The following is a 17,438-nucleotide window of genomic DNA, read 5'->3' on the forward strand; positions in this document are numbered from 1 at the left end:
TCTCTAATTGCTTTGCAGGAAAAAAGAGGTATTGAAAAGCAACCTTTTCAACTTCCTGACTTTATTGCTGCCACAGGAATTGAGAAAATTAGACAAGTGAGACTCAGTTTTTCCTCACTGTGGTTATTTCTTATTCATTGACCTGATATGATAGTTCAATCTTTTCTAAGCTTGCTGCCTTTTGTTGTAACTTTTTGACAGGCATACATTGAGAAGGAGGACAGTAAAAAGTTGAAACAAAAACAACGCGAGAGGATGCAGCCTAAAATGGGAAAGATGGACATTGATTATCAGGTCTTTTGAAAGTATTATAAGTTTTGCTGTTACGGTCCAAATTTTTTTCATGTAATTTTCTGTTATTAATTGGTTTTCAGTGGGGTTTACTCGTCACATTCTCTTATTTTTACTTTTCCCTTTTGGGGTTTTGAGACACAACTTTCTATTTCAACTTTTTTAGGTCCTCCATGATGCCTTCTTCAAGCATCAGACTAAACCTAAATTGACTACTCATGGTGATTTGTATTACGAGGGCAAGGAATTTGAGGTACATATTGGGAATATTTACTAAGATATCCCTGGTTATCTAATGTACCATTGACAAGATCATCTAGTGGTATTGATTGCCTGTGTTATTGCTTTAGGTAAAACTGCGAGAAATGAAACCAGGGACACTTTCACAGGAGTTAAAAGAGGCTCTTGGTATGCCTGAAGGTGCCCCTCCTCCTTGGCTCATCAATATGCAGGTTGAGGACGTATTTCTTTGTTTAAGATATTCAGTTTGTCTCATACGTATATTTCATTGAGAATTTGTTATTTGAGAATGAGTTGGTGACTTGCAATTGGTATACTATCTTGCCACGGCAGAGGTATGGTCCTCCACCATCTTATCCTCATCTGAAGATTCCGGGGCTGAATGCCCCAATTCCACCTGGAGCTAAGTTTGGCTATGGGCATGGAGATTGGGGCAAACCACCTGTTGATGAAGTAGGTTTTAACTTCAATTCTTTCACTGTTAATCTGAGCTTTTATTCTCCATGTTTCTTACATTTGGTATTTTCGTTTCTGAACTAGTATGGGCGCCCTCTCTATGGAGATGTTTTTGGTGTTTTGCAACAAGAACAGCCCAATTATGATGTAAGTTGGTACAGTATTTGACAACTGTTCCTCCATGCTTTCTGTTTTCGGAATGAATTATGTTAGGCATTTGCTTGTGTCATGTGACTCGTATGGAGACTGATTTTCAGGAGGAACCAGTTGACAAGACAAAGCATTGGGGTGACCTGGAGGAAGAGGAGGAGGAGGAGGAGGAAGAGGAAGTAGAAGAGGAAGAACAGATGGAGGAAGCAGAATTGGAGGATGGCATTCAATCTGTTGACAGTCTTTCCAGGTAATATACATACATTCTTTTGCTCTATAAAAATTTGTACCTACGATGAATTTTTGGATAGTAGCAATATGGATGATTTTTGTAATTATGACTGTCAGTAAGGCATCTTGTGTATATATCTCTTTTGAGTTGCTCTGACCTGCTTGTTCTTAATGGGTGGGTTTTAGCACTCCTACTGGCGTTGAAACTCCTGATGTTATTGATCTTCGGAAGCAACAGAGGAAGGAACCTGATAGGCCTCTCTATCAAGTAATTGTCTTTTGATCTTTCACCACCCCCTTGCCCTTTTCTTTTCATTGTTTCTGGAGGAAGTGACTCTTGTTTAATTCTCCATTAGGTGCTTGAAGAAAAAGAAGAGAAGATAGCACCTGGAACATTGCTTGCACCAAGCCACACGTATGCCCTCATCGTCTAGTGATGAATTCAACTTTCATTTGAAATATAATCTTGCATTCTTAATGGATCTCTCATATTTCCTTTCCCCCACAGGTATGTGATCAACACTGGCACACAGGATAAAACTGGTGCTAAAAGGGTAAGGAAACTGAGCCTCTCTGTGTTTTGATTTTTTTACCTGACAAGGTTCAGATATTGGTTGCGTTATGAGATTCACATCGATTTGTTTTTGTTTTTTTGTTTTTTTTTTGTGTGTATGATGTCACTAGCAAGTGGAAACAGCTATAGACATGTTACTAGGAAATATTAAGAAATGCATTGTTGTATATTGATGTGGTGCTCCCCTGATGTTCTCTGTTAACTGTCTACTCTGTCAGGTTGATTTGCTGAGAGGGCAGAAATCAGATAAAGTTGATGTCACATTAGCACCAGAAGAGTTGGATGTCATGGAGAATGTTTTGCCTGCCAAGTCAGTGGATGAGAAGTTTGTTTGTTCAGATTGACTGGTTGTTACATGTAATCCTAGCTTATACTCTTCTTTCTGTCACAGGTACGAGGAAGCCAGAGAAGAAGAGAAATTGCGCAATCAGCGGGAAGATTTCAGTGATATGGTTGCGGAGGTACATGCAGCATCTCAATTCTTTTTTAAGTCCCTTGTACTTTCTCTGTTGTCTCTCTTGTTTTTGAGAAAGAATATCTGACTTGTTGAAATGGCCCAGAATGAGAAGAAGAGGAAACGAAAGATGCAGGAAAAGGAGAGCAAATCAAAGAAGAAGGATTTCAAGTTTTAGGCATGTTTTGGGTTTTATTACTTGCAGCTGCTTTTGGGAGATGTTAAGGGCTAATGCTGCTGCTTGTACTGTCCAATGTAATTGTTGCTGCTATACTTCACCATGGAAAATCATGTACGACTGTGACCATTGTCCTTTCCCGACTTTGATCATCATACTAGAGCTGTGTGTTTGTTAGCAGGATTCTTACTCAATGATGTACGATTCAGTATCTCGTAGTGGACTGGGCATGGGCGTACCTATGCCTTTTGTCATTGTCTTTTGTTTTATATATATATTCTCATTTGGGGAAATGAAAATCTTCTCCCTATGTCTTGTGTTAAATTCCTGCTACAAACTGAAATGCTATAAATTAATTATAAAAAAAACAAAGAAATACTACAAATTCGTTGACAATGAAAAATTACGGTAAAGGGGTAGACAGGTCTGAAGGTAAAACCGTATGAACCAGCAGGAACTAGTGCACTTGTGATGCACGGGCATGACTCATGCGAAGGGCTTGTTTTTACCAAGTTAAGATGGAAAAGACAGGAGTGGGTATCAAATCACATTCCGTGGCTGTATCTTAGGAAATCTGTCCCCGTTTAGCTTCAATATTTTTCATCATTACATGTCTACAAAACAAATCCATTTCTTCTCTTTAGGTAATGATGGATCCATGTCGCTTGGAATCATAAAGAAATAAAAGGTCCGAGGAATTGCTTACCAACCTTGTATTTTATCTTCTAACATGCTGCATATTGGTTCACATGTGTCGTATTTGTAATGATGGAATCATGTAGCTCTTCGCACATAAAGCCGACGAATTGTTCAGCAGCGACTTTCAGTCTAACATTTTCCGTTGTCTAGCTCTAGCATCTTGGTTCTATGAGATTTATCGGGTGGGTTGTTCTATGTACATGGTAACTCGTATATGATAAAGTCCGCAACAGGAATTTCTTTTGTAACCCTTTGGAGAACATGTCGCTTTTGCCTTAAGCCTTTCTCTTGTATTGAGATGAACTAAGACTACTGGCCACATGTTCGCATTTTCTCGACACTGGTAGGGCAATCGTAACGTTTTTGATCATTCCAACACACCAAATAAAATATAATCCTAAGTCATAAAAAAAATTGGGAGGATGACGCTAATCAATCCACCGGCAACGCCAAAGCAGCCACCAGATTATGAGAGCACGTGGGTTGGGTAAAATTAATAGGTCTCAAGACAGACACTGATCTCCACAGTCGTCCAGTAATCATGATTATATTATTTAACAAAACAAGCTTAAGGTGGATATAATACCAAGAATTCAATGGTCATCCACCCTCGACTATACTAATCCAATTTGTACATATGATGTATCCGACAATTATTCGGTTGCAGGGCAGGGCGTCACTCTCATTTACACACAAAATTTTCCCAGTAAGTAATTCGATTTTGGACTCATCCCCAAACGCGATTCTAAGTTTCCTTAGCGCCAAGAATTGTCAGAGTAGTCGTGTTATGGGGGCAGACATTTAATTCTTGATGGATCATTATTCTTTTTGTGACTATGATGCCGACTTTAGTCACTACAAGTAGTTTTCATATCCTACTCAACTGTTGATGCGTTTACGAGACATGACCATTGACAATTTCCCTTGGATGTATATTATTTGTTATCTTCATCTGTCCCATTTCTAGAAACACACACTACAAAAACGTTTTCGCAATCAATAACCTGACTCTTGATAAATATTTACACATCAACTAGTCGAATTGAACTGATCATAACATACTCTTCGTCGAATAATTTATAATGTATAGTGCATTCAGATTTTAATTTATTATAAGATTGGTAGGTATGTAGACCACCCAATTAGCTATAAGAGGCGATATCCCTATCCCAAGAATAGCGCATAGCATCTAAAATCATAATTCATACTTAAAGTTGTGCATGTGATAACATGCCTCAAACATATAGGGGATGGGGGTGGGGGGGCCAGTGGGGGTGGGGATGGAATCACATGTTGACAACTGGGTTTTAACCCCATCACCTTCACTTCACCACCATACCTAAACTACTACTATTACAACTTTCTACTTCTCAACCTTTGCAAAGTTGATTATTATTGTTTTCTATTTATACTTCTTACAACCTTTTTTATTTCACGCACTAGTTGAGAGTGTTATGAGGATTTCCACCAACAACACTATACATGCAAATCTGACAGCAGACGTGATGAGGTTTCAGACTGAAGAAATGCGCAAGCTTGGACGAGAGGTGGTGATTTCATTGTGTACAAGAAAAGATTTAGAGTCTGGAATTTTTAAATAAGCTCAGAAAGTTAAACTCATTAATCACCTAACTAAAACAAACTAATAACTGCAGCTTTAGTTAAAAGCGTGGTTAGTAGAATAGCAACTCTACTAACTGTTTACAACTCCGCTGCAACTTTACTATCCATTTACAACTCTGTTGCATCTGTGTAATTTCATCGCAGACCGACCAAAATATTGACATATGCATGTCCGGGTACTCCAACTAGGATTCTTTAATTCTTTTATATATGCTTGTGGTAGCTAGCTAGCGTATAAATACGTCAAACTTGCATTCAAAATCAGTTTTTTTTTTTTTCTTTTGAGGTTTTTGGTGGCATGTGATGTTAGTGAGTGTTGCTAAATTATACCCAATATAGAACCCATTATTGACTGTGTGGAAAAGTGTATTTTTTCTCTTGTATTGGTCTTTCTTTTGAAACTTAGGATTGAAGTAAGTGTTATGCTAGTAATTGTGCTTGTATTATATATATATATATATATATATATATAGAGAGAGAGAGAGAGAGAGAGAGAGAGAGGGTGCAGCCCACATAGATAAATGAAGAGGGGTGTGGGAGAGTGGACCACAGAAGCTTGAGTGATTGCGATCTTCTCCCCGGGAATTATTAATGTTTTACAGATAGATTGATGGACAGTGATAGGGAAAAGAGGTATATAGAAAGAGATAGACAATCTGAGACACCCATCTTCGATCATTAATTTCCAACCACGTACCTACACTACACTCACACCTACATTCCCATCTCTATGATGATTATTACATCCCTTGCAACATCCTACTACCTACTCTTTCTCTTGGTGATCTGCATAATTTAATTAATACTCCTCGTACGTTAATTTATATATCTCTCCTTGTTCCACGCACACATTTCTTAATTTCTTGTCCGGAAGGAGGGTACATATATAGAAGAGTTTGTTTACAATCTTGATTTGATCATCCTGCTTCGTGGATTCAGTTTAGGAATGGGTTTGAGTAGTAAACAGGTTTCCGGCGATCAAGGGCTTGACTGGGGACGAACTTTGCTGCAGTCAGGTACCGCGGAGCTGTCAAAATCGCCGTCTATAAGGCGGCAACAGCCACTCCACCAGTCGTCGGAGCCCTTGAAGTGTCCGAGGTGTGCTTCAACCAATACAAAGTTTTGTTACTACAACAATTATAACAAATCTCAGCCTCGCCATTTCTGCAAATCTTGCAAGAGGCACTGGACTAAGGGTGGCACTCTCCGAAATGTTCCCGTCGGCGGTGGCCGCAAAAACAAGCGTCCCAAGATTATTTCAAAAGTGGCAACCACCACTTCCGCCACCACAGTCCCACTCCCCACCACCACGCTCCAGCAAGAATTCCCCAACTTTCTCTCTACTGGTGATCAGAAAAGAATCCCTGAGATTGTTTACCAGGCCTTGATTCGCTCTTCGTCTCCCTTATTGCATGAAACGACAGACGGCATGAGTATTAGCATCCCCGAGAAGCTTTTCATGGGGAGCAATGGCACAAACACGATCAGTTCTACAGGTTTGAATGTATCAGCGCCTCAGAATTCAAACACAGAATTTCAATTCTCAAGTTTAAGCACTTTTGATATGAATGCTTCTTTGATTCCAACATCTTATCAATCCTTAAATTATACATATGATCATAACTACGGTGGGAATCTTGATTCCCTGGAGGAATCATCTATCACCACTGTCAATATTCCGAGTACTAGCAGTGTGCCGTGGCCTGGCCCGGATAGCATGAGCCCTATGGACTTGCCAAACTGCTGGAACTGGAATGAGATCGATGCGTTAACTTCAGCCGACCTGAATATATCATGGGATGATGATGTTGCGGAGACCAAACCCTAGACAAGATTGAAGGATCTTGATTGAATACTGCATGATCGCAGCTAAATGAAGAAGACTATGTGAGTTATAAGTTTCTGAAGGATTTGAGTTCGATCATTTAGTCCAAGGAGGGCTTGCCCTAACCTTAACCATGTCATGAGTTCCATTTGTACAGTTGTGGCTGTCAAATGTGTAACTATGATAGTTAGTTACATGCCATAGTTTGAAGCTGTCCTTTTTAGTATCAGTTTCAGGCTAGTGGACATACGTAGTACGTCCAATTTGTGGTGTTTGTGTTTTCCTCTGTTGGAGAAAGGATTCATCCATGTGAAAGTTGGATTGGATTGTTGGATTAGGAGGTGGATTTTGATAGCTGGCGAATGGGGCCTTCTACAGCTGGGTGGGGTGACTAGATATGTGAGGGAAGATTCTTGTGGATATGTGTGTTTGTGTAGATATGTTCAGCACTTCAGTCTGGATTTTGTTCTCATTTGTTGGGAGAATAATAATAGTTCTGACCTTGTTGAGGCAACTGAGTTGTAATCAGCTGAGAAGGGCTTATTTTCTTGAAGCAACATATCTCTACTTTGTTTTGCAATTTTATTATCTTTTTCTAAGCGTTTTTAGGACATTGTTTTTATTTGTTCTATGACTCTCTCAGTATATGAAACATGCAGCGGGATCCAATTGTTGCTCCCGGTTCTAGGCTTCTAGCCATCCACCCTTAGGCACGCACACACCAAACACACTCGGGCCCGAACACTCATCCCTGGGTAGGGCTGAAAAATAATCAAATTATTTGATACTCATTTAAAATCGACCGATAAAAACTCGTTTAAACTCAGATTCATAAATTTTAACAAACCAAATTTGAACAAAAAAATTTTGTTCGGCGAACTTTTGAGCTTAGTTCAAGCTCAATTGGATTATAATGCAAAAATAGTAAAATATATTAAAAAATATGAAGTTACTCAAACTCGACTCAAATAGTAATAAAACCAAATTCAAACCCAATTTTTAAAACTCGATAATAATTCAAACAAAAAAATTGAACAATAACGTGTTCGACTCGACTCGGATCATTTACACCCCTATCCTTGGGACCGCCTTTATGCTTAAGACCTCGAGTTTCAGTGAGAAAGTAAAATGTTGAATTTCTTTCTATCAAATATCTCTCAATAATAAACACTTCAAAGCTTTCAATATATACAAAAGCGACAATTAAGGACGGAGAATGGCAAACTGGCGTTGAAAGAGAAGTAATTTCAAGCCATGCATAATTCAAAATCTTTCGAGTTTGGATATAAAAGGCCTGCTTTTGCATGCCTGATATTCGTCGCTACCAATTCAATATACAACTAATACTGCCACACAGTGAGAACTTAGGCAATTCATCTAAAGATCAAAGCTTCTGAAACAAAAATTACTAGAGCATGTGCAGAATCAAGCAGGATTGCCAATAGTACACTCTCGCCATTTACAAAATCAGCACATCATGGGGTACTCTACCGCAATAAAGAATGATAGCAACTTCGTATCCCGTCCCTACAGAGAATCAAATGACCCACTCTTTAAACGTTCCATACGAGCCTGGAGGCCAGATAATGCCTTCTCATCCATAGGAAGAATCCCACCATGCACAGGATTACCACTGCCATGCCCTTCTGTAACAGGAGGATGATTAAGATTCCCATTTACTTGTATCAATGGCCGGCTTCTGGACTCAGGATTCCCAGCAGAAGCTGCTAATTGGATGCTCTTCATCCTCTCCCTAATAGCATCTAATGTTCCATTTGAGACTGCAATGAAAGCACATAATTTGGTGATATCCTCACAAAAAAAAAAAAATAGACTGCAACAGATTAGATTAAATTAACTAACCACCAGATGGTAATCTGTCGTTTCTGGACTCCTCCATGTTCTGCTGTAGCCCTGCTTGCTCATAACTGGAAACTCTTGGAGAGCTGGCATTAACATGCCGGTCATCTTCAGCATACGACGGGGGTAAACTAAAATTTGTTGGTTCAACTCTTGTATTCATATTTCTTGAATCGCTTAATGGGTTTGTATTTACAGGGGATAGAGGGCCGTATCTGGGGGAAAGGTTGAGTGCTGCTGGTGGAGGAGTAGCCAGGGGCACACTCGAAGGTGTCCTCCCTGCGGCTGCATTTCTTTCCATCTGCCAGAGAAACAACATTAAACAGCTCATAACAGGTCACTATATATATCAACTAAATAACACGTCGCTATATATATATATATATATATATACACATTAACCTGCGCCAAACCATCTCGAATGTATGTGCGGAAGGCGTCGCTGGCATTTTGCAGCTGAGCAAAAATATCAACCTGAGAGCAAAGTTTGCAAATGAAAGATGAATAGGTGAACATATATAAGGGGCATTCACAGGCTGTACTGAACTGAATAAAAATAAATATAGGACAGATCAATTTCTCTGCAGATTATTTACCTGGGGATATAACTGTGTTATGCGATATAGTTCGTAAAGACCAATCGAGCAAGTTTGCTTGTCACCAATTTTCTTAAATATTGCAGCCAATTCTTGCTGTTATATGAAATCATGTTAGAAACGTAAGAACAACATAGGGCGAAAGCAGAAAGTAACAAGACAAACTTGGTCCGCAACTAACTACAGACCAAAAGTACCTTCAATTGTGCATCCGCAGAGTGTGTTGCAGCAGGCGCTGGGTTGTTGGCAGTCGAGTCACTCCAGTGAGTTTGCCCAACAGGCCCAGTTGGCGTCAACATTCTTGCAGCTGCCAAGGTCTGCTCAATTTCGTTGCGAGTATATGAGGCAATGATTTACAAATTACAAACCAAACAACCAAATAGTCAAGAGTAAGCCATATACCTGGAGATTAAGATCGATGTAGGCAAGGATGATAGGTTGAGGTTGCATGTCAATTGGGACCATGGAAAGATGACCCTTTATGGCGGTTCCACGAAGTTTAACAAGCTCATGCAGAACAGTTTTAACCATGCGAAGCGGTTTGTCATCAGCTCCCGCTCTTCAAGAAATACACATAAAGGAGAAAAACATGTTATTAATACACATTCAGTCACGCGGACCACTACAGCACAGCAAACTAGTTATCAGGTGTACCTCTTCCGTATTTCATCCATTCCTAATTCTTGAAGATATATATGGATGCTCTGAAGGATGCGATCAAGGTCTACATCATATATTGTATTTTGCAAGACCTATATCACATACCAGTGGGACAGATTAAACAAACATTGTATGTACAGATCAAGCCAATAAAACTATACAAAGAACAAAAAAGAAACAATTCCTAACAACATATCCGAATGTTCTACCCAATACCAAAAATCACTAAAAGAAATAAAAAAAAACCCTTACCTTAGTAAGTTTAATTAAACATTTAACGACCAAATCTGAAAATTTCTGATTTCTAATAATGAGAGTCTCATTTGTTGCTGGAGCAGGCCATCTTGATGGATTCAGAGGTCGCAAGAGATTTATAAGCACAACAAATGATGAGGTACGATCGGCATTATCCTGAACTCAAAATCAAATCATGCAAAGAAGCAAATGTAAATATTCTAAAAAGTAAAGATTCGCGCCTGCCCATGCCTTATAGACAACTTTACGGCAAAAGGTTACCAGAATCTTCAACATCAGAACATTCAAAGCTCTCAAAAGTTGACTGCCATCATCCATCTGCGGAACCCTTTCATCCAAAAGCCAGAGCAACAGCTCAGTGATGAGACTATCAAGGGTGCTTTCTTTAACTGCATGAGCAAGTCTCTTGTTCTGAAAAGCCTGCACCAAAAAGAATTGAGACTAAATTGACACAGGTTGACTGGAATAAAGCTATTCTCAATTTTTTAGCTTTGTAAGTTCAAGTCAGAGTCCAAATTTCTTGGTCCAACTTGTACTAAAGTAAGAATCAGGTGCAACATTCATATGATTAATAAAAAGTAGAGCTCCTACCTGCATCAGAGTGTTCAGCACATATTTACAAGACCTAGAAGAGGCACCAGTAAGACTAAAGTCAAAAGTCTTTGCCACCTGCAACAAGAAACACTATTTCTGAGGGGTTCTGATAAATATAACTAGGAGCTGCAAAAGGAGAATAATAGAACACTTGCCTTATTTGCCAAGCATGAAACAAGTCTATCAGCATCTTTTACTATGTCATCCATTGTGCTGCCTTCAGGATCAGCCGTTGCTTGTGCCAACTCATGACATACAACTTTCATTCCTTCTACAGACTGCAGTAAACAAGGCCTCCATTGATAAATACCAAATATCAATCTCTGAGTAACTAAATGCTGGTATGGTATCAAAGAGAAAAATCCAGTTATTTGAGATATCTTCAGCTGGACAAAGTTGGGAAGTTATGGAAAAGAGATCTCGGTATCATTCAAGCATTTGGCCATAATGTCTATAATAATAGTACTTAATAATTTCTACATCATTGGCATAAACTCCTAAGCTTCTCCACATATGTATGCAAAGCCAACCTGCTCTGGAGAACCATATGCTATAATGTCTAAAGCTTCATTCCAGTCTGTGGGGCCCACACCAGAATATGTTCGAGTGATCGGCAGTCTCTCTGTGTGAACTTCAGAATGACCATAATTCTCCCTATAACAAAAGATCATAATAATAAAGTTGAAGCAAGCTGAGTAAGACTGGTCCTGTATTACGAAAAGGACGTGCTCAAGGCAAAGTAGTGGACCACTGAGTGCATGTGCTTGTACAGAATATATGTAAGTAAAAAGAATCAAATACCGATTCAAGATTGGGACAGTTGTAGACCGAGACACTTCCCCACTTTGCTCGGCAGGTTCAGACCTGCAGGTCATTGAAACCAAGAAGTTGCAAAATCATAAGTGAAAAGAATAATATGTTAAGTGTTCTTTCCTTCAGGACCAAATGATAGAGGCAAGACAATAACTTAACCACAAAATCATTAAGGCATGCTTGGCCTTAATGGAACGAGTTGGAATCGGTTTCATGAGATTTTCATCATATCACATGTACTTTAAAAATATATTTGCATTCTAGAGTATCTACATATTCTCTGATACTTGCTCCTTGCACATGTTTTTATATCATTCCCTGTGACTAGATTATATGGCTTGAAAATTGAATTGGTCAAGGAAAGAGAGCAACAGAGGACCTTTGGTGATATTAGTTCAGAGTGTCTGCAGTGAGTAAATTGAAGGAAAACCTTGACTTTTAGTATGTAAGCCACAGAGCTCACACACAGAAGCCGGCGTCCAGTTGTTTCTGGTAAACCTTACTTTGCAAGCTAATAAGCTTTTAAATGGAAACTTCACCTACCACTTCAAACCACAGCTAATGAGCTGAACGAGACAATAATTACTTCCCTTTCCGGATCAAAGATATCCCTCTTAAATTAAGATAATAATTTCTAGGCTAAAAATTGATAATGGAATGTGCAATAAATAAAAATAATAGCATTCTTAACCTTTTGAACACACCAAGAGATTGCTCAAAGTTCTGTATGGTAAAAGCAACAACTTTTTAGAACAAAGCATACCCATTATCCCTCACTGAACGCCTTAGGGCAGCTCTAGCTTCCCCTGGCCTGCCTTCTTTTCTCTTCTCCATCTCTCGGGCCTGAGCAATACAAATAAGTATAGTGACTGTAGAAGGGGGAAAAGGAAACAGAAGTAAACGCAGAGCACGAAGATGTTCAAACCTTCCACTTAAATCTATCATCCAACATACTTCTTTGTGCCTCATTAAGCTTTCCAACAAATCTCCAAATGTCATCACCTATTGCATGTATTAATTTGCATATGAGACAACAAAAAATGAAAAACATGAATTTGTACCTATTTAATGATGCTGGAGCCCCCACCAATTTGAAGAGATTGAAAAGCTATTTGTACCAACAAGAAGTCTAAACTTTCACCATTCTATCTGCAGTTAGTAACTTACCAAGAATCTTGTATCCAGTTGCCAATGTATTTAAAGCTGCTTTCCTAGTGTCACCATCTCGTTCAGCAGTTAAGCAAGCAACAATTTGCAAGGACTTTAATTGCCCACTTATCTGATACAAGAAAACAAGTACAGCATATCAAAACAGGAAAAACATTAAGAGTTGAGATGATGATAAATAATGATAACCACAATACAATGGCACATTAAGAGTTACCTCAGCTACGTAATTATCCAGCAAAAATCCAACAAGATCAGCACACTCAATCCTTGTTCTGTTGTTTCTAGAACGCAAGCCTTCCAAAATATAAGGAAAAGTTTTTGCGGGTGAATATGCATGGATAATTTGTTTCATCAATTCCCGCATTTTTTCTCGTACTTTTTCAATGTTGTGTCCAGACTGCAGCCAAACGTAATAGCCATTAGATAAAGAAAAACCAAATACATTCAGATAAAGAATATATAGAAGAATCATTGTCAATCATGAAAAATGAAAGCAAATTAAAATAAAAATTATTCCATTATGAAGCAATCACAGGCATTAGCAGCCATCAAATTAAAGAAAGGAAAATCCTACAAAAGGAAGGCTCTTCTAACAGTTAACAGGACTCTTACCTTCTCAATCAAACAAGGAAGAAAAATTGCAGCCTCTGCTTCAGTCATAGTGTAACCCTCATTCCTTAACATCTCCAGGAGTTCAGGAAGAAACTCCAGCACCTTAACAATGTTGTGGATAAACGTAAGTGGCGAAAAGTGAGTGACAGTAGGAAAAAGAAAAGACAAGAAAAGAACATATATTAGAAGAAAAAAGAACAAAAGTATTCAATGTGATATAAGACTGAGCCAATAAGATAATAGAATATTGGATCAGAATATTCCTTGTAAGATAATTATTAATTTATAGTTTGCCAAACTAGAATAAATATTAAAGTACCCAGTTTACGAAATGAGATGTTTTGTGGAACATGATAGCGGGCACTACTAACAATTGACACTTGAGAAGCTATATATACATGTACCTTTAGTAAGCATGATGTATTTGATTCGCAGAACCTCAGCACGAACCACCTCAAGAGTATATCCAAGACTTCAATTAACTCCTTTCCAATTGATGGAAGAGCCTGGAATGCCAATAAGAATGCCAGGTCAAACAAGAGCCCGTTCAGATGCCATGTTAACAAAACCATGAAATTACACTAAAAGAACCTTCTGCAGCATCTCAATCCCATCAACTTGCTTCTTAAAGTCTGTGCTTAGCAACCTTCGATGCAAATCCTCTCTAAAGTACTTCATAATATCATTCTGTTGAAAAGTAAGTAGAAGCATTTACTAACATCAAGAGGATAAATATTTCAGGTGCAATAATTTGATCAAGCGCCTTAATTGCATCCTGACATTGAGATCAATAAAACAGATCAAGACCTTATTCCTATACTACAACAACTAACAATCACAAGAGTAGACGAAAAACAAAGGTTCTGAAAGCTCTATAATCCCTATTCATCTTGATAAGTATGCTAGTCCAAGTAATAATAAGAACCAAGCAACAGATGCTCAAGCAGAAAGGATAGAGCATAGAATCAAGCAACAGATGCTCAAGCAGAAACCTCAAGATCTTGAATTTGCTCTAAACGTAATTCTTCAAACTTGAATCTGCGCACGACCATTCTCTCTCGATCATCCTGCATAACAATCAGTCAGTTCACATATGTAGTATGTATGGAATAGTTAAGCTATTGTATATCAACTGCCAAAGTTTTCATACCTTGTTTGAGTCCTTCACATTGAGCAAAGCGTGTGACTGAATGTTGGTGTCCTGAACAGACATGATTGAGTCTTGTCTTGGTCCCTTGGTAGGAACAGCTCTCTACAAGAACAGGATATTGATCAACATATATGCCATGATTCAAAAAATTAAGCAATTCAACCACATGAAAACATACTGAAGATGCAACTCTGTTCCCATGCCGTGATGAAGATGCACGATCTCCATAAGCATTGGACTTTCCAACCTTTGAGCTGGTTTTGGATGCTATGCCTGCTGAAATCGATCTACCAGTTTCGAAATTTTCTGCGAGCCCACAGGCAGCCATAAAATTCAATGAAGGGATTCGCAAGATAGAAAAACCCTTTTATCTTTTCGATGGGAGTTGGGTCGAGCTAGAGCACAAAAATAGAATACCTTGAAAAGCCCCATATGGTTTCAGTCGTTCAACAACAATAGCTAAAGCAGAACCTTGTATATCTTTCAAATTTTTTGTCACCTACACGAGGAACAAAATCGATCAAACTATGATCCCTGGTGGAGTCAAAAGATCCCTAACAAAGCTTCAGAACTTCGCGGCACACATACCATTTCATGTCCACAAACCCTCAATATTTCATTAAAGAATGCTTCAGCAGCTTTACGAACATCTGCTGATTTATCCTGGAAAGTTAACCATACAAATATCATGAGAAAAATTGATATAGAGGCAAATGCCAACCAGTGAAAACTATACAGGACAAGTTTAACTTTGCGGGAGAAAAATACCGTCATAGCAGATGCAGAGGGTTTTAGCAGATGTATAGCATCAGGAAAATCGGACAATCCAGCAAGTTGTCTTGACAACCAGTCAAAAAGATCCTTGCGCCCTTCCGCACCAAGCTTAGTGTCCGTGAGAGCAGCGGTTACATAAGGGACCTAAAGGGAAGAAAATGCAACAAGGTTAACAATACATGAAACAAGGATGGAAGGAAAAAGAATTTCTGAAGTGTAAGGTTGACCATTTTGTCGAGATGAGCAGCAGCAAGCCAAGAGTCTAAAGTACTCAAGGTGCACTCTCGCATTTGCTTTTTATTGTCGCCAAGGCATTTCAGAACATCCGAAAGAATGCCCTGCATGAACCATATCAATGTAAATTATCTAACTAAACTTTAAGACAAAATGATAATAGACTATATTTGAGAAAATGAACCTTGCTTGACTTCTCAACCGGCGGTCCCATTGCAGATGCAAGAGCACCAATTGTAGACAACGTTGCTATAATCAAATTCTTGTTGCTGTCGTGTAAACGACTTTTAAGAGCTCCAAATAACTCTCCTGGAAGCATGAAAATGAGTTAACACATTATACAGAATCCCAATAGATTCCAATCCAGAATAAGGAATTATACCAGTTCCAGTTGGTTGTATACGCCTGTTGGCCTCTTCCAGAATTTTATTTACACTTTCAATAGACTCCAAGCGAATCTAGGACAAACACAAAGAAAAGTCAGCATGACCTCTTTAAATATTTTACTGACTTGATGTCTATCTCTACTATACGTAATCACACCTTCCAGTCTGAACTCTCCAGGCCTTTTAACAAAGTGGGGGTGATTTTCTCACTAATATCTTCACGTGGAAGACCGTCTACACCACCAGCAGCCATGGATGATGTAGAATCACTTACTTTCACAGTCTTCTTAGGAGCTGCAGATGCTCCCTGCATACCAATAATAAAGTAGTGAAGGCCAAACCAGATAGATGCCTGTGAGAAGACAGTTAAACACCAACCAAGGATTACCTCAAACGGATTTTTGTCATACTCCGCGTCAAGGGCACTTAAAAGAGCAGGTTTAACATCTGAGAGGAACGCCTTAATATCTATAAGGAGAGTAGTTGTCAGTCCCTGTTAACATCTGAATAACATGATAAAATAACAGACAGAAACTTTTATTACCAGGACCAACAAACTTGTGTAAAGCACCAATTAGCTTAATGGTAGCATTTCTAGTTGCAGCAGCACTAGATTGTAAACCAATGTCCTTGCAGAAATCAATTAAATCCTGTGATAAGAAAAAGAAAGTACATCTTAATATAATCTTCATGAAGCAATTTCTGAAAGAAACAAAATCAGAAGCAAAAATTAGAATTTGTCCAAAGGAGCTTCAAGCACCTTCAGTTTAATATATGAAATACCAAAGTCCTCTATTGCAGTAACCATCCACAATAGGCCTTCACTTAGAACCTTGGGATTCTTGTGCTCTTTCATGATTTTATACAGCTGAAACCGAATAATAGCAAGGAATTAGCTCAAATGTGCTTACAGAAAATAAAGAGTTCCAATGATATTGAACAACGTGCCAATCCTACCAATATTAGAAAATGAAAAAAATATCACCTCACCTTCCGAAAAATGGACCACTTTTTCCATAAATCTATATTAGTTCAGTTATGCTTGTCATTGACAGTTTCAGAAACTACCCAAGCAAGTCATCGACATGACTTAAACCGCTACATAGAAGAGGTTGACCATTAACTGCAGTCCTTTTTCATGATTACCCTTTTCCCCATAGAAAATGCATGTGCAACTTAAGAAGTAAGGGTGCACTTTACCACTTTTCAGATCAGAAAAACCAACTGCCCGACAACACAGAAAATATCCAATTACCCATGAAAACATATTTTTCTTGGGGTTTGAAAATCCAATAATAGCAGTATGACATCGACTAAGATCTACCTCTCAATCTATTTGATTGATAAAAAAAGTAAGAACCACAAATACTAAGTAGTTGCAATTTCACCCAACATTTGTGATGACGAAATGCCGGAAAGTCATAGACAAAGACAAAATGGAATTGCGGGTGTTTATCTTCCTCCTTCAGTATAGTTTGCGGCATTCTGGTGTTTAGTTTGCCCATTACAAATGTGGAATAAATGCTAATGTAAGGGATGTCATTTGCTGCAATAAGTTGCTGCAGGAATGGTGACCAACGTTGGGAAAATCAGAAGGCAAAAAGAATGTCGAA

General features: G+C 38.6%; 3 protein-coding genes across 4 annotated transcripts in view; 2 read left to right on the forward strand and 1 right to left on the reverse strand.

Annotated features, from left to right (window-relative positions):
• The window catches only part of LOC105175504 (splicing factor 3B subunit 2), a 6,599-nt gene extending 3,715 nt beyond the window's left edge, over window positions 1-2,884 (forward strand). Inside the window, exons 6-18 of the mRNA XM_011097956.2 lie at window positions 19-96; window positions 202-294; window positions 458-544; window positions 642-743; window positions 865-984; window positions 1,072-1,134; window positions 1,245-1,387; window positions 1,555-1,636; window positions 1,725-1,783; window positions 1,877-1,922; window positions 2,161-2,252; window positions 2,334-2,403; window positions 2,503-2,884. Of these exons, the coding sequence (XP_011096258.1) occupies window positions 19-96; window positions 202-294; window positions 458-544; window positions 642-743; window positions 865-984; window positions 1,072-1,134; window positions 1,245-1,387; window positions 1,555-1,636; window positions 1,725-1,783; window positions 1,877-1,922; window positions 2,161-2,252; window positions 2,334-2,403; window positions 2,503-2,574 (1,107 nt within the window). The 3' untranslated portion in view covers window positions 2,575-2,884. The remainder of the gene's footprint in view (window positions 1-18; window positions 97-201; window positions 295-457; window positions 545-641; window positions 744-864; window positions 985-1,071; window positions 1,135-1,244; window positions 1,388-1,554; window positions 1,637-1,724; window positions 1,784-1,876; window positions 1,923-2,160; window positions 2,253-2,333; window positions 2,404-2,502) is intronic.
• LOC105175506 (dof zinc finger protein DOF1.4-like) lies at window positions 5,380-7,073 on the forward strand. Its single transcript, XM_011097957.2, has one exon. The coding sequence runs from the start codon at window positions 5,843-5,845 to the stop codon at window positions 6,722-6,724; it is 882 nt and encodes a 293-aa protein (XP_011096259.1). The 5' UTR covers window positions 5,380-5,842; the 3' UTR covers window positions 6,725-7,073.
• Window positions 7,937-17,438, reverse strand: part of LOC105175507 (protein MOR1) — a 19,382-nt gene continuing 9,880 nt past the window's right edge. The window contains exons 22-54 of one of the 2 annotated variants that reach the window (XM_011097959.2): window positions 16,586-16,693; window positions 16,370-16,475; window positions 16,214-16,293; window positions 15,983-16,132; window positions 15,822-15,897; window positions 15,624-15,748; window positions 15,433-15,543; window positions 15,200-15,349; window positions 15,020-15,094; window positions 14,849-14,930; window positions 14,610-14,737; window positions 14,432-14,533; window positions 14,274-14,348; window positions 13,873-13,968; window positions 13,686-13,787; window positions 13,282-13,383; window positions 12,884-13,066; window positions 12,667-12,778; window positions 12,425-12,501; window positions 12,263-12,342; window positions 11,488-11,550; window positions 11,217-11,340; window positions 10,842-10,964; window positions 10,684-10,761; window positions 10,354-10,512; window positions 10,090-10,248; window positions 9,832-9,929; window positions 9,580-9,736; window positions 9,375-9,494; window positions 9,178-9,273; window positions 8,984-9,055; window positions 8,588-8,882; window positions 7,937-8,502 (exon numbers count right to left, since the gene is read on the reverse strand). In XM_011097959.2, the coding sequence (XP_011096261.1) occupies window positions 8,249-8,502; window positions 8,588-8,882; window positions 8,984-9,055; window positions 9,178-9,273; window positions 9,375-9,494; window positions 9,580-9,736; window positions 9,832-9,929; window positions 10,090-10,248; window positions 10,354-10,512; window positions 10,684-10,761; window positions 10,842-10,964; window positions 11,217-11,340; window positions 11,488-11,550; window positions 12,263-12,342; window positions 12,425-12,501; window positions 12,667-12,778; window positions 12,884-13,066; window positions 13,282-13,383; window positions 13,686-13,787; window positions 13,873-13,968; window positions 14,274-14,348; window positions 14,432-14,533; window positions 14,610-14,737; window positions 14,849-14,930; window positions 15,020-15,094; window positions 15,200-15,349; window positions 15,433-15,543; window positions 15,624-15,748; window positions 15,822-15,897; window positions 15,983-16,132; window positions 16,214-16,293; window positions 16,370-16,475; window positions 16,586-16,693 (3,918 nt within the window). In that variant the 3' untranslated portion in view covers window positions 7,937-8,248. Of the gene's footprint in view, window positions 8,503-8,584; window positions 8,883-8,983; window positions 9,056-9,177; window positions 9,274-9,374; window positions 9,495-9,579; window positions 9,737-9,831; window positions 9,930-10,089; window positions 10,249-10,353; window positions 10,513-10,683; window positions 10,762-10,841; window positions 10,965-11,216; window positions 11,341-11,487; window positions 11,551-12,262; window positions 12,343-12,424; window positions 12,502-12,666; window positions 12,779-12,883; window positions 13,067-13,281; window positions 13,384-13,685; window positions 13,788-13,872; window positions 13,969-14,273; window positions 14,349-14,431; window positions 14,534-14,609; window positions 14,738-14,848; window positions 14,931-15,019; window positions 15,095-15,199; window positions 15,350-15,432; window positions 15,544-15,623; window positions 15,749-15,821; window positions 15,898-15,982; window positions 16,133-16,213; window positions 16,294-16,369; window positions 16,476-16,585; window positions 16,694-17,438 lie in introns of both variants that reach the window. The other variant, XM_011097958.2, reaches the window with a different exon arrangement.

This window comes from Sesamum indicum, linkage group LG12, assembly GCF_000512975.1.
Source record: "Sesamum indicum cultivar Zhongzhi No. 13 linkage group LG12, S_indicum_v1.0, whole genome shotgun sequence".
Classification (NCBI taxonomy): domain Eukaryota; kingdom Viridiplantae; phylum Streptophyta; class Magnoliopsida; order Lamiales; family Pedaliaceae; genus Sesamum; species Sesamum indicum.

Coding starts and splice junctions, on each gene's coding strand:
- LOC105175506 (XM_011097957.2), top strand. CDS start 5,843: ATGGGTTTGAGTAGTAAACAGGTTTCCGGCGATCAAGGGCTTGACTGG.